At 41.6% G+C, this 16,759-nt stretch overlaps 1 protein-coding gene across 3 annotated transcripts in view; it reads right to left on the bottom strand.

Moving 5' to 3' along the window:
- Positions 1-16,759, bottom strand: part of LOC137322543 (protein unc-13 homolog B-like) — a 554,720-nt gene that overhangs the window by 243,708 nt on the left and 294,253 nt on the right. For all 3 annotated transcript variants that reach the window (XM_067985478.1, XM_067985470.1, XM_067985475.1), the window contains exon 5: positions 16,453-16,576. In XM_067985478.1, the coding sequence (XP_067841579.1) occupies positions 16,453-16,576 (124 nt within the window). The remainder of the gene's footprint in view (positions 1-16,452; positions 16,577-16,759) is intronic.

Genomic DNA, 16,759 nt, shown 5'->3' with positions numbered 1-16,759 from the left:
GTCAGTCTTGCATTGGGAATCAATGCAGGAGGTGCATCATTGTTGCGTCCTACATCTTGAAGTGGTTAGTCAAAGTTTACAATTACTGTAAATGTGTGTTTACACATAGTACTGATCTTTTACATGTTTCTTGTTTAATAAATTTGTCTCATGGTTTATAGCCTGAGCCATGATCTAATAGTGTTATTTTTCTACCTAACGAAGACAATGAGATCACATTGTCTTCATTAGGTGACACATAACATATTCCAGTAAGCCAGAGTACAGTAATAAGGGTTCCCTGTTCGGCCCTAGGTCTCACTATGTTTACCTATTAGGCAGGTATAGGCACACTTTGGACTGCTTATGGGAGTAGCCAATGACACTGGATCGAACTAATATAACTAGAATAAAACAATTTTTAATATCAGGCAAATTGAGAATGCAGCAACAACCTTTAAAGTTGTGGAGCTGACCTTGGAGGAAGATATGGTGAGATCATGATAAGAACGCTACACCAGCACTGCAGTGGTTCACGTGAGGTACATGGTGCAACATAAAGTCAGGCAGGGTGGCCTTGTTGTGAGGGAAGAAGTCACCAGTGGTGAGCCAGGTTTTAGTCACAGTCACAAGGTCAAAATGTTCCTGCAGAAACAGATTGTGGATGAGGAGGGCCTCGTTCATGAATGAGTGAACATTTTGCACGGCGATGTGGAGAGGTAGCATGGTAAATCATTGGATGGATAGGAAGGACAAGGAGAGATTTTCTGGGTGGTGGGGGGGGGGGGGGTGGGGGTGGGCTCAGAAGGGCCATGGAGGGTGACAGGGTGGGAAGGTTTGGGAGAATAGCTCCAGGGGAATGAGATGAATTGAGAGGGCCCTGAGAGAAGGGAATGAGACATTTAGAGTGGTCGCTGGAGCCGGGTTAACAGTAAGTGCCATGGTGGGTTTGACAGCTTGTCACTTACTGTTACCTTGGCTCCAGCAACCACTCTAAATGGAGGGGAGGCTATGAGCCAGTCCTGAAGCAACAAGAGAATGGGGTGGTGCAGAAGACAATAATTATTTTAGGGTATGCAATAGATATAGAGGATGTGTGGCCATTACTTTGAAGTATGTATAAAGCAATGAAAGCAAAAGTAAGGACTTGCCTTTCATAACCTCAGGACATCTCAAAGCACTTTACAGCCAATGAAATACTTCTTTCACTGTTGTAATGTAGGGAAATGCAGCAGCCAATTTGTACACAGCAAGGTCCCACAAACAGCAACCAGATATTCTGTTTTATTGATGTTAATTAAGGGTTAAATATTGGCCAGGGCACAAGGAAAACTCCCCTGCACTACTTCCAATTGTGCTGTGGGATCTTTTACATCCACCTCATAGGACAAATAGGGCCTTGGTTTAACATCTCATCTGAAACATGGCACCTCCAACAGTGTAGTATTCCTTCAGTACTGCATTGAAGTGCCAGCCTGGATTAGTCTTTGGGATGGGGCTTGAACCCACCAACATCTGACTCAGAGCGAGTGCTACCACTGAGCCAAGGGTGACATCAACGAAGGTAAGAAATCGGGGAGGAAGCAGAGGTAGAAGGCAACGGACTGAAAGGAAGTGGTCATCGCGTTTGGTTCCAGGGCAGCAACCGATATGTGCACACAATGGAACAAGAGAACAGCAAGATATATCATTAGCTGCAACCAGAGATCAGGCACAGGAGGAAGGGGAAGTTAATTTACGAGAAGCCTAGAGAAAGGTTGATAAAATCTCTGGCCAGCTATATACACACACACACAGACAGCAGTAAGTCACAGCAAGGGGTAATAATTCTACACAATACCTCCTATAACAGGGCATCAGCATTCTAATAGATTTAGAGCACCCAACATAACAAACTGCGTAACACCTAGCTGCCCTGAAGAGAACAGAAACAAGAGTTTCTAGACCTTACAATAGGCCTGTTTGCCATGCAATAATCATAACTATAATTCAGATAACTATTCAAAGAAAGCATTTTTTCAAAAAAAACCTGACAAATTGCAAAATTTACAATCAAAGAGCTATTATGGATGCCTAATCATACAGTAGCCTACAGTGAGGCCATGTAGCTTGACTGTGGTCTCATTCTGCCTGACCTTAATTATAACCTATTGTACTGCTGGGCCTATTATTGCTCAGTTCAAATTACAGCATGTGTACATCTGTTCCCTTTTGCCAGTTCTATTATTTTTTAAACTGATCATTCATTTACAGAATTGATTACTTCAAATCTGTCATATTCCACTAATGACTGAGTTTCCATCTCTGGCTGCAGGGTGCACTTCAATCTCTTAAATCAGAGCAAGAAATTACAGTACGTCAAATAAAACCTTCTCTCATGAAACTTTCTTCCTGCAGTGTGGCATCAATATTGACTGTGGAGGCAGAACACATCATCTAACCTGCTTGGTCATGGAGGTTATTCGACTGTGGAAGGCATGTTTGAAGTTTTTTTTTGGCAGGGGGAAGAGAAAAGGAGAAAAATAAGTATCAACATAAAAACAAATAAAAGAAAAACACTTTGTTTTTCCTGCTTTTGCAGCAATCCTTTAAGTAGCACCAGAGTGTATTGAACAAATACACAGTTACACAAATGGTTTGTTGTGTTTACAATGTAACGGAGCATAACACTTGAAAGAACAAGGAAAGAATTTGCATTTATATAGTGCCTTTCATGTCCTTAGGATATCCAGGATAAAATAATTACTTTTAAGTAGTCACTGTTGTTATGTAGACAATCACAGCAGCCAATTTGCACACAGCAAGGTCCCACAAGCAACAAATGAGATGACCAATTAATCTGTTTTGGTGTTGCGAGTTGAGGGATAAATGTTGGTCAGACACTGGTAGGCTGCCCAGGTCTTCTTTGAATAGGGCATCCAATTCCCTTTTGAAAGTTACTGTTGAATCTGCTTCCACCATCTTTTCAGGCGGTGCATTCCAGATCATAACTCGTTGCGTAAAAAAATTCTCCTCTTCTCCCCTCTGGTTCTTTTGCCAGTGGAAACAACTTCTCCTTATTTACCCTATCAATACCCTTCCTAATTTTGAACTACTTCTTTTATGCAGCGGGTTGTTATGATCTGGAATGCACTGCCTGCGATAGCAGCAGTGCCTGGGAGATGTCCCATTCCAGATGACTTCTGGGCAATCCGGGAGGGTTGGCAACATATTGGACAGTTAAAGTCCAAATGACAAACCTCTCATTATAAAGTTGATTAGTAACATATTTTTTCAAAACTCTTTGCAATGTCAACCTTTTTTTAAAAAAACTTTTCTCCAAGTACAGCAGGACCTTACTGTACTAAATTCCGGTCCACTGAAACTCGATTTGTGAGGGCCTCCCAGTGCAGGTTATTCACCCTGCTGCAGGCCTGTTCAGATATATCCACCGATGAGAAGTGGTGCTGAGAACAGACATCCCAGCTCCGTGAAACTGAAACGGCCAAACCCACTGCCATTAATAGCATAATAAACATTATCGTGAAAACAAACAGAATATATGCCTCCAGGAGCGAGAGTCACCAGCATCAGGATACATTTGATCAATCTGGAGTTTTGGTTGGCCAGAGTTCTGAACAGTAACATTCCACCTTTCAGCTTGAGAGCTACCAAATTTTTACTCGACTGAACAGGTCGCAGGCTAGATAACTTTAACAGGGTGAAGTTCAAAAAACACTTAACTTACATTAAAAATAAATAAAATCATGAGAGGAAAACCACTTCATAAGGGCTCGGCTTTCATCTGAGCAACTAATTTGTAGTTAGATAAAATTTAATAAACATTGATAGCTGTTTATTGATACGGTTGGTCTTCAAACAATAACCTCACAAAAGCAAGTCCATTAGTTAAGATCTAATTAATACAGATATTGTAATTCATCATCACAGTTACAGTCAGATCAAAGCCTTGTACTTGCATAAATAAAAAAGATGTAATTACTTCAAAGAAGCTTACATAGCCAAGACAACCATAAATTTTCAAAATAAATAAATCTTAAGTCTTGATTTAAAATGTTGCAATTTTCAGGTACTATTCAATTTTATATGAACACTTATTGTCAAAGACTACTGACTGCTAAACTACACAAACAAACTAACGAGTAAAAAATTGAAGCATTACAGGCAAATGTTATATCATAGGCCTGGGGTAACAGGGTGATGGCAGGTGAAGACAAGGTACTACACAACTGTTTGTGACAGATTATATTTCTCAAGTTTTAAAAAGACTAGGTTCATTCGTACAAAATTTGTATTGGGAAGCTATGGCTTCAGAGTACAGGAGGTTTGACAGGTCATTTTATCTCGTCAAACCAATCCCACCTCACCCCGAGCAAAAAACAGCAAACCCAATTTTAATGCCCTCATCTTTATGAGGGTTCCTGTATTCTATATGAGTTATGAACAGAACATGGATAGACCAAATATTTCTCATGAGTAATGACATCTGTGGACTTTCCTACACAACAGGGGATACAGAAATAACTGAAATGTATTTTATCAGGCATATTTTTAATCTCTTGTAGTTTGGAATGTAGACTTGGGTAAGGAGAGAAAGAAAAGGAACAAAAAGAGATAAATGATGAAGGGAATAAAATCAAGATCATGAAGAAAATGGAAATGGAAGATCATGAAAAAAAACAGGAAGCACAGAATCAAACAGATGGGGCTCAATTTTAAAATCAAATTGCGGGTGCGTTGGGGCTGCGAAAATCCATAGCTGGTTTAGAAGCCGGCTCCAACCCACCGACTACCGGGTTCCCCAGACACGCCTGTGCACGTGTGGCAATTAAAGCCGGTGGGATGACAGTTAAAGAACCAAATTTACCTCATTGAGGTACTTAAGGTACTTCATTTCTGACGTAGTAGGTAGTTAAAACAATTTTAAACTTATCTGGGCGGATTTCCTACGGCTTCCAATTCACTCCTGGTATCAGGCGTGAAGGGCCGGGTCAGGCAAAAGTAAACAAAATAAATTAAATAAAAAACCATTGCATAAAGTTAAAAAAACAAAATTAACCTAACTTTTCACCCTGCTCCAATGTCCCCTGCTCCCCATCCCCCCCGATCTTCAGTGCCCTCCACTCTCTGTTCCAGCGCCGAATAACATCTTGCTCTTTCTCTCTCTCAAGAGGTTGTTACACAAGATTAGGGCTCAAGGGATTTTGGGTAATATATCAGCATGGATTGAGGATTGGTTAATGGATAGAAAACAGAGTGTAGGAATAAAATGAACATTTTCAGGTTGGCAGGTTGTAACTAGTGGGGTGTTGCAAGGATTGGTGCTTGGGCCTCAGCTGTTTACAATATATATCAATGACTTAGATGAGGGGACCAAGTGTGATGTATCCAAGTTTGCAGACGATACAAATTTAAGTGGGAAAGTAAACTGTGAGAAGGATGCAAAGAGCTGCAAAGAGATTATAGACAGGTAAAGTGAGTGGGCGAGAAGATGGTAGATGGAGTATAATGTGGGGAAATGTGAAATTATTCACTTTGGTAGGAAGACTAGAAAAGCAGATTTTTTTTTAAAAAGAGACACTCTAAAATGTTGGTATTCAGAGGGTGTCCTTGTACACGAATCACAGGAAGTTAACATGCAGGTACAAGATTGAGGGGGCTTGACAGGGTAGGTGCTGAGAGGTTCTTTCCCCTGGTTGGAGAGTCTTGAACGAGGGGGCATAGTCACAGGATAAGGGGTGGCCATTTAAGACTGAGATGAGGAGGAATTTCTTCACTCAGAGGGTTGTGAATCTTTGGAATTCTCTACCCCAGAGGGCTATGGATGCCAAGTCATTGAATATATTCAAGGCTGAGATAGATAGACTTTTGGACTCTAGGGGAATCTAGGGATATGGGAATCGGGCAGGAAAGTGGAGCAGAGATCAAAGATCAGCCATGATCTTAATAAATGGTGGAGCAGGCTCAAGGAGCCATCAGGCCTACTCCTGCTCCTATTTCTCATGTTCTTATGTTCTCATTAAACCGCAAATCACCCAACTTCCCTTCCTGGTCCCTATGCTAGCTGACATTGTAAATTATTCCCTCTCTTTAGGAACTGTCCACCTACCTTTCAAAACTGCAGTCATTATCCCATCATCTATAAAACTCACCATTGAATACTCTTACCTTTCAAACTACCACTCCATCTCCAAATTCCCTTTCCTCTCCAAAGTCCTTGAGCAAGTTGTCAACTCTCAAATCCATCCTTATCTTTCCTGCAACTCCTTGTTTGAATCTCTCCAATCAAGTTTCCATCTCTGACATAGCACCAAAACAGTCCTAACCAAAGTCACAAATAACAAGCTATGTAACTGTGACTATGGTGCATTATCCCTCCTTTGTTCTCCTTGACCTCTTTTCAGCCTTTGACATGGTTGACACCATTCTCCTCCAACACCTCACCCCCGATGTCCAGTTCAGTGGGACTACCCTTGCTTGGTTTCACTCTTACCTTCCAATTGTAGCCAGAGCACCTCCAGAAATGGCTTCTCTTGCACAGTTTTGATTTAGGCACAGAGCTGGGTGAATCTGCTAAACCAAGTGACTTGTTGTACAGAGTGACGACGGGAATTTGGTGAGAGTGGGAATTCACTGGTAAGTAGTGGGTGAGTAGAACACAAAGTGTATTGTTATAAAACTGAAATCTAACTTGGTTACTGTATCGGTGCCGCTTCCTGTTCTCGCCCCAAACTGGAAAATTATCAACTTTGCTTCTAATTTCCATCCTTCCCTCGCCTTCACATGTTCCATCCCAGACACTTCCCTTCCTCGACTTCTCTATCTCCACTTCTGTGGATAGGCTGGCAACCAATATCTACTACAAGTTCACTGACTACCTTGATTGCACTTCCTCCCACCCCGCTTCCTGCAAGGACTCTATTCTATTCTCCCAGTTTCTCCGTCTCCATTGCATCTGTTCCGACAATGCCGCCTTCCACACCAGTGCTTCCGATATTGTCTTCCTTCTTCTTCAACTGAAGATTCCCTCCACTGTCTTAGACAGAGCCCTCGACCATGTCTGTCCCATTTCCTGCACTTCTGCCCTCACCCCTTCCCCTCCCTTCCAGAACCACGATAGGGTCCCCCTTGTCCTCACCTTCCACCACACTAGCCTCCACATTGAACAGATTATCCTCCGCCATTTCTGCCACCTCCAGTGTGATGCCACTACCAAACACATCTGCCCCTCCCCTCCCCTTTCAGCATTCCGAAAGGACCATTCATTCTGCGACATCCTGGTCCACTCTTCCATAGCCCCCAACACCTGCTCTCCTTCCCATGGTACCTTCCTGTGCGAGTGCAGGAGATGCAACACCTATCCTTTCACCTTCTCCGTTCCCAACGTCCAGGGCCCCAAACACTCCTTCCAGGTGTAACAGCGATTTACTTGTACTTCTTTCAATTTAGTATATTGTATTCGCTGCTCACGATGCAGTCTCCTCTACATCGTGGAGACCAAATGCAGATTGGGTGATCGCTTTGCATCTGTGCAGTCCGTAAGCATGACCCTGACCTTCCAGTCGCCATTTTAATTTTCCATCCCACTCCCACTCTGACCTCTGTCCTCGGCCTCCTACACTGTTCCAAAGAAGCTCAATGGAAGCTTGAGGAACAGCACCTCACCTTTTGATTAGGCACAATACAACTTTCTGGACTTAAAACTGATTTCAATAATTTTAGATCAAAACCACTGCTCCCATTTTTTCCAGTCAGCAGGTGCTGGTAATGGTTTTGCTGTTGCCATTCACAGCTCCTCTAGACCCAACTTTTGTTTCTTCACTTGTCCCATTACCACCCTCCTCACCTTGCACCATCATGCCTTTTGTCATTTAATCACTCCTGCCCTCCACAGATCTTCCCTTTTGTGCTTACCTCTCTCCCCACCCCCCACTCCCCTTCTCTTTCCCTGGCTCTATACTAGCTTACTCTGTTAAATTTTTAACTTCTTCCAGTTCTGGTGAAAGGTCAGCAACCTGAAACATTAACTCTCTTTCTTTCTCCACTGTTGCTATTGACCTGCTGAGTATTTCCAGCATTTTTTGTTTTTATTTCAGATTTCCAGAATCCACAGATTTTTGCTTTTGGTTTTCTAACTTTAAAAAAACTCAAGTCAGTGACAATTAACAGCTGCAAGTGGGTACCTAAATCATTATTGTGGCTGGGAGTTGACTCACCGGTTGTAACTGGTGTGTTTCTGAAGGTTTATGTTGGAAGGATATCTGCAAAAGCAGAGCATTAAGCACAAAGTTGGGTGAATCTGCTAGAGTGACGACGGGAATTTGGGGAGAGTGGTAATTAGTGGAAGGAGATGCTAAGTAATTTAAACCAAGGGGCATAAGTAAATAAGTAAATAAATAATCAGAGTAATTAATTAGATCATAGGGGATAACATTAAAATTAACTAAATAGAGGATACCAACATTAAAGGGATCTGAATTGCATTAAATAAAAATGTAAAAACATAATAGGAGTTATGGAGATACTAAAACAAAGAAGTTAGTAAACAAAAAACAAGACTAATTAGTTACAAATTAATCTGAAATCAAGTAATTGGATTATATCTAGAATTAAATTACAACAGATAAATAAATAAAAATTAGAAATGGCAAAGCAGGCACTGCATTGGGACTGTTATGAGGGAGTTTATGGACAGTGAGACTGTCCCAGATTGCCACATCTGCAGGAAATGTCTCTGCCTTGAGACACTCTAGCTCAGAATCGTTGAGGTAGAGTCCAAGTTAGAGACACTCTAACACAGAGGGGAGGAATTTTTGGATAGTTTTCTCCAGAGTACGGTCACAACTCAGAGGAAAGCACAGGAACAGGAAGGGGAGACTGTGACTGTAGATCAGCAGGGTGTGGGGAACCAAGGGGAGCTAGAGAAGGAGATCCCACAGACACTAGTCCTATCCAACATGTACAATGTACTGAGGGTACTGATTCTGAGGGGGCTTGACAAGGTAAATGCTGAGAGGTTGTTTCCCCTGGCTGGAGAGTCTAGAACTAGGGGGCATAGGTGCAGGATAAGGGGTCGACCATTTAAGACTGAGATGAAGAGGAATTTCTTCACACTGAGGGTTGTGAATCTTTGGAATTCTCTACCCCAGAGAGCTGTGGATGCTGAGTCATTGAATATGTTCAAGGCTTAGATAGATAGATTGATTTTTGGACTCTAGGGGATCGGGCGGGAAAGTGGAGTTGAGGTCAAAGATCGGCCATGATTTTGTTGACTGGCAGAGAAGGCTGGAGGGGACGTATGGCCTACTCATGCTCCTATTTCTTATGTTCTTACTTGTCATCTGAGAGGATAAGGACGTAGGCTGCGGGGTGGACAGCCAGAATGCTAAACGTGGCACCGTGGAGAAGCAGGATAGAAAGGCTGTAGTGGTAGGAAATTCTATAATTAGGGGGATAGAGAGAGTCCTCTGCAGTCGTGACCGAGAGTCCAGAAGGATGTGTTCCTAACTGGTGCAAAGGTAAAGGATAGCTCAGATCAACTGGAGAGGAACTTGGAAATGAAGGGGGAAGATCCAGTTGTCCTGGTCCATGTTGGGACCAATGACACGGAAGAAAAGGGAGGAGGTCCTGATAAGGGATAATCAGAAGTTAAGAACTAAATAAAAAAAACAGGACCTGAGGATTACCACCCAAGCCACATGCTAATTGGCATAGGGATAAACAGATCAGGAAGGTGACTGCGTGGCTGAAAGAGTGGTGTGGGAAGGAGGGGTTCCATTCTATGGGACACTTGCTCCAGTAGTATGATAGGAAGGAGCTGTAACACTGGGACAGGCTCCACCTGAACCTGAATGGGACCAGTGTTTGAACGGAAAGGATAAATAAGGCTGTGGATAGGACTTTAAACTAGTTACATGGGGGGAGGGATCTGGCAAAAATAACATTTCTGAAAATAAAAGGAATAAGAGATGAGAGTAAAGGTCAGACCAAGGCAAGAAACAAGAGTAACAAACGGTCAGGGAAGAAATACAGTTATAGAACATCAGTGCAAAATGACTTAAAAATAAAGTGAAGGGAACAATTATTGAAAACAAATTAAATTGCCCGTACAGCAATGTGCACAGCATCTGAAACAAAACGGTGGAACTGGAGGCAATAATTTGTAGCAAGGAGCCAGATGTAGTAGGGATAACTGAAACATGGCTACATAAAGAACAGGACTGGCAGTTAAATATTGCAGGATATAACATCTTTAGAAAGGATAGGGAAGGAAGAAATAGGGGGTGGGGTAGCTGTACTAATTAGAGACAACATAATGGCAATAGAAAAAAGGGACATAAGTAATATTAAGATAGAAACAGAATCCATACGGATTTAGACAAAGGAGAAGAAGTGATTGATCATGTTAATAGGTATATTCTACGTACCACCTAATAGTGGAAGGGAAATAGGTAGGCAAATCTATGAAATGAGTAAAAAAAAATCTAATAATAATCATGGGAGCTTTCAACTACTCCCAAATAAACTGGCAAGAAGAGGTAGGGAAAGAGATAGAGCAGCAGTGGGAAATATTTAAAACGGTGATCAACAGAGTTCAGGAGAAATATATTCCTCTAAAAAACAAGAACAAACTAGCCAATAATGAAACATCATGGATGAATAAAGAGATAAGGGCAAAATTGAAACTAAAAAAAAAGGCATAGTCAAAGTCCATAGACAATAAAGGAGAGGATGGCAAAAGGGAATATGAAGAGGTTAGGAAAGATGTCAAAAAAAATTAGGAAAGCAAAGAGGAACTACGAAATTAAATTATCAAGGAACGTAAAAAGACATAGTAAAGTATTCTACAGACACACAAATAGCAAAAGAAAAAAATCAGGATAGAGGTAGGGCCACTAAGGGATGCACAAGATAAACTCAGATAATGACAGCGAAATGGCAGAAATAGTGAATAGTTACTTTGCCCCAATATTTACCAGGCAGACGAATAAGTTGGGCTTGACATTAAGAAATCAAAAGATATAGACATTGAAGATAGAAAGGGGGGAGATAATTGATAAACTAATCAAACTTAGAGAGGTCCGGGTGGATTGCCTCAGTCCATATTAAAAGAAGTTAGGGAAGGATAGCAGAAGCACTATTACATATATATATCTGTATAAAAATTAATTAGAAAAGGGAATAGTGCCAGAGGACTGGTGGGCAGCTAATCTTATTCCTATATTTAAAAAGGGGATAGAACAAGTCCAGAGAACTATAAACCAGTTAGATTAACATCGGTGGTAGGAAAGATAATGGAATATTTACTCAAAGGTGTAACAGAAAAACTTATAGAAAATGAAAATATAATAGTCAGCACGGATTTCAGAAGGGAAAGTCATGCTTGACCAACCTCATTGAATTCTTTGAGGAGATAACAAGAAGAGTAGGCAAGGGTAATGCAGTAGATGTAATATATTTGGATTTTCAAAAGGCCTTCGACAAGGTACCGCATTGTAGGCTCATGACTAAGGTCAGAGCACGTGGAGTCAGGAGACAAATAGCAGAATGGATAGCAAGCTGGCTACAAAACAGAAAACAGGGCGTAGGATTAAGGGTAGTCACTCAGAATGGCAAAAAGTGGGAAGTGGTGTTCCACAAGGAATGATGCTGAGTCCACTGTTGTTCACAATTTACATCAACGATTTGGACTCAGGAATCGGAAGTACAATTTCAAAATTTGCGGACGACACCAAATTGGGGGGTGTAGTTTATACAAAGGAAGAATGCGTCAAAATGCAAGAAGGCATTAATAAACTTGCAGAATGGGCGTGTAATTGGCAAATGAATTTCAATATAGGCAAGTGTGAGGTGGTGCATTTTGGCAGGAAGAATAAGGAGGTCACACACTGCTTGGATAACAAATGGGGTAGAGGAGCAAAGGGATCTAGGGGTACAGATACACAAATCACTAAAAGTAGCGATGTAGGTTAATAAGGCCATACAAAAGGCAAACCAAGCACTGAGGTTCATGTCTAGAAGTATAGAATTGAAAAGCAGAGTAGTCATGTTAAACTTGTATAGAACCTTGGTTAAACCACACTTGTAGAACTGTACACATTTCTGGTCTCCATATTATAAAAAGGATATAGAGTCATTGGAGAAGGTGTAAATAAGATTCAAAAGGATGATACCAGAACTGAGAGGATATATTTATCAGGAAAGGCTAAACAGGCTGGGGCTCTTTTCTCTCGAAAAGAGAAGGCTGAGGGGTGACCTGATAGAGGTCTTTAAAATAATGAATGATTTTGATAGGGTAGACATAGAGAAAATGCTTCCACTTATGGGGGAGTCCAAAACTAGAGGACATAAATGTAAGATAGTCACTAATAAATCCAATAGAGAATTCAGGAGAAACTTCTTTACCCAAAGAGTGGTAAGAATGTGGAGCGCTCTACCACAAGCAGTAGTTGAGGCAAATAGCATTGCTGTATTTAAGGGGAAGCTAGATAACACACAAGGACGAATGGAGTAGAAGAATATGGTGGTAGGGTTAGATGAAGTAGGGTGCAAGGAGGCTCATGTGGAGCACAAGCACCGGCATAGACCAGTTAGGTCGAATGGCCTGTTACTGTGCTGTGGACTTGATGTTACCTGCGGAGTCTCCCAAGCATCTATCCTTGGCCCCATCCTCTGCCTCATCTACATCCTGGTCCTTGGAGAAATCATCTGCAAACGTGGGGTCATCTTCCATAAGTATAGTGATGACATCCAGTTCTACCTCTTCACCACGTCTCTAAACTCCCCCCTACTATCTCAGTTGTCACACTGCTTATTTGACATCCAGTCTGGATGTGCCGTAATTTTCTCCACTGTAATACTGGGAAGACTGAAGCCATCATCTTCAATCCCCCGCCACAAATGTTGTACCCTTTCCACCCATTGCATCCCCCTTCTGGCCAGCGCCTCTGGCTGAACCAAACTCTTCACAACTTCAACATCCAAAGCTGAGCTTCTGACCCATATCGTCATCATAAAGACAGCATACTTCCACTTCCATAACAATGCCCGCCTCTGTCCTTACCTCAGTCCCCCTGCTGCTCAAACCTTCCTTCATGCCTTTGTCACCGCCAGACAAAAGTATATCATCTCCTGGTCATCCTCCCATCTTGCACTATCCGTAAAGTTTATTCAAATCTCTGCTGCCTGTATCCTATCCTGCACCAGGTACCACTCACCTATCATCCCTTTCTTTGCTAACCTATATTGGTTCCCGGTCCCCAAATACATCAAAGTTAAAAACTCTCATGATAGGATTTAAAACCCTTCATGACCTCACTCTTCCCTAGCTCTGTAACCCATCCCAGCCCGACAACCCCACCCCATCCCATCCCCAACAACTCTACATTCCTCGAACTCTGTGCACCTTTTGTGCATCCCAACTCCCACGATTGATAGCTGTAACTTCAGCTACTTAGGCTCCATGTTCTGGAATTCCCTCCCTAAGCCCCTCTGCCTCTCCACCTCCCTCTGACCCTTAAAACCCACCTCTTTGACCAAGCTTTTGGTTAACCCTTCTAATATGTCTTTCTTTGGTTTGGCATCCATTGATTTTTGATTACACCTCTGTGACCATCTTGGGACGTTTTTCTACATTAAATGTTGTTGTTGAGATTTTCATTGCAAGACAACAACTAATGTATTGGCCTACTAACACTAATTTCAATCCACCACACTGTACACTTCTGTTTATTCGTTCATGGGATGTGGGTGTCGCTGGCAAGGCCAGCATTTAATGCCGATCCCTAATTGCCTTTGAGAAGGTGATGGTGAGCTGTCTCCTTGAACCGCTGCAGTCCATGTGGTGAAGGTTCTCCCACAGTGCTGTTAGGGAGGGAGTTCCAGGATTCTGACCCAGCAACGATGAAGGAACGTCGATATATTTCCAACATTGTGGAAATTCTACCATGAAAGAAATGAATAAGGCTGAGCATGGAAGTTTCAAAACATTTATAAAGTTGATAGTATAGATGGGGAGTAGATGTCCTTCCCACAATTAAATTACCTCCTGAAGGAAGCTAATCATTTGAATATGAAACCTTAAAGTTTTATCCATGAGAAACATTGGGGGTCACCACTAGTTAAGCAACTTTGTTTAAAACGTCCAATTTCTAAAAAGGGGATAGTGAATTATCCGAACGTTCCTCCTCTATTATTACACAGAATGTACAGCACAGAAACAGGCCATTCGGCCCAACAGGTCCATGCCAGCATTTATGCTCCACATGAGCCTCTTCCCACCCATCTTCATCCAACCCTATCAGCATATCCTTCTATTCATTTCTCCCTCATGTGTTTATCTAGCTTCCCCTTAAATGCATCGATGCTAGTCGCCTCAAGTACTCCATGTGGAAGCAAGTTCCACATTCTAACCACTCTCTGGGTAAAAAAGTTTCTCCTGAATTCCCTGTTGGATTTATTGGTGACAATCTTATATTTATTGTCCCTAGTTCTGGCCTCCCCCGCAAGTGGAAACATTTTCTCTAAGATTATGAAAAAGTTTGATAAGGTAAACGTAAAGACCTGTATCAGGTCACCCCTCAGTCTTTTTTCTAGAGAAAATTGTCTCAGCCTGTTCATTCTTTCCTGATAGGTTATAACCTCTCAGTTCTGGTATAATTTCTGGTATTTTATTGACCTTCAAAATATCATCAGTTATTCATTCACATAACTAATGAGAGCAAGTTATTTTCTTAATGGCGAGAGACTGGAAAGTACTGCAGTACAAAGGGATCTGGGGGTCCTAGTGCAAGAAAATCAAAAAGTTGGTATGCAGGTGCAGCAGGTGATCAAGAAAGCCAACGGAATGTTGGCTTTTATTGCTAGGGGGATAGAATATAAAAACAAGGAGGTATTGCTGCAGTTATATAAGGTATTGGTGAGACCGCACCTGGAATACTGCATACAGTTTTGGTCTCCATACTTAAGAAAAGACATACTTGCTCTCGAGGCAGTACAAAGAAGGTTCACTCGGTTAATCCCGGGGATGAGGGGGCGGACATATGAGGAGAGGTTGAGTAGATTGGGACTCTACTCATTGGAGTTCAGAAGAATGAGAGGCGATCTTATTGAAACATATAAGATTGTGAAGGGTCTTGATCGGGTGGATGCAGTAAGGATGTTCCCAAAGATGGGTGAAACTAGAACTAGGGGGCATAATCTTAGAATAAGGGGCTGCTCTTTCAAAACTGAGATGAGGACAAACTTCTTCACTCAGAGGGTGGTCGGTCTGTGGAATTTGCTGCCCCAGGAAGCTGTGGAAGCTACATCATTAGATAAATTTAAAACAGAAATAGACAGTTTCCTAGAAGTAAAGGGAATTAGGGGTTATGGGGAGCGGGCAGGAAATTGGACATGAAGCTGAGTTCGGATCGGTCAATGACCTGTGGGTGGCGGAGAGGGCCCAGGGGCTATGTGGCCGGGTCCTGCTCCGACTTCTTGTGTTCTTTAGATTTGTGGTTGGGATCAGATCAGCCATGATCTTATTGAATGGCGGAGCAGGCTCGAGGGGCCGATTGGCCTACTCCTGCTCCAATTTCTTATGTTCTTATGTTCTTATAACACTGAAACATTTCCTTCCCCAAAGGAAATGAATATGACATGGGTAAACTATAATACTTTCAATATGAATTTAATAATCATATATTACATATTACAACACAATGTATTACATTTTTCATGGTGATAAATACAGAATGCTTCAAACAATGTTAATTACACAGCAACAATCCTTACTTTCTTTCATATGCTTTATTTTCATCCATTTACTAAATACAGATCAGGCATTATAATTTGTCTATTATTTATTATAAGATTTTGCAACAAAAGACTTAACTCATCACCATGCAGTTATATGGTCTTCCTAGCTATTGACAAAAGGCACTGTACTGACCATGTTTTGTACAATTCAATGCAGAAAACACTCAGCAGGTGAGGCAGCATCTCTGGACAGAGGAAGCTGGGCATTTTCAGGATTTTCTGTTTTTATTTCAGATTTCTGGTATCTGCAGTATTTTACTTTTTGTTTTACAATTTAATGCAATGTTCAAGCCTCAGTACAGGGTGAACAAAATCAGAAAAGATTAGAAATGCAAAACAGATCAGTCAGCATCTAAAAACGAACTAAAAGTTCATGTTTCAAGTAGGAACCCTCATCAGAACCATCATGGTCAGGCTGGAGAAGACCAAATGATAACACGAGAAGTGGGTGGGAAGAAAACAACAGATGATGGGCAAGAGTTCAAATGTATAAATTATTTTCAGAAAGAGGCAACCAATGCTGGAAAGAGGTGCAGAGTGCTGCGTGCAAGCTATTTCTAATCTTAATTTCAGATTTGCATCATTTATTAAGCTCACATGGAGTTGGTTCAGTTTTTAAATTATACTTTAAACAATTTGTCCCTCCCCCATCAAATGCGGTTCAAAGGTACTCACCAAAAGGCAATTCAAAACGGGTGTCTAATAGGATTTTGTGTGGTGTTGGACTTTTGGTTCCACAAATCTCATCTTCCTTCATTAAAACCTCTGCATCCAGTGTCGACCAATCCCCTGGCCCTTCCTATTAAAACATAAATCCCAGAAAGTACAAAGAACCGAACAAAATAGAAAAATCACAAAAAAGCCTGCAAGCTAATATACAGAAAAGTTGGACAATATTTAAAAAAAGCTTCTAGATTCAGACACCAAGCGCAGAGCTCTCAACGGGTGGTAGTTGATTGGTTCCCCGTTATACAACTCGCCC

The sequence above is a fragment of the Heptranchias perlo genome, chromosome 1, assembly GCF_035084215.1.
Source record: "Heptranchias perlo isolate sHepPer1 chromosome 1, sHepPer1.hap1, whole genome shotgun sequence".
NCBI classification, from domain to species: domain Eukaryota; kingdom Metazoa; phylum Chordata; class Chondrichthyes; order Hexanchiformes; family Hexanchidae; genus Heptranchias; species Heptranchias perlo.
Note: the sequence above shows the minus strand (reverse complement) of the source record. Positions and strands in the feature narration are given on the sequence as shown.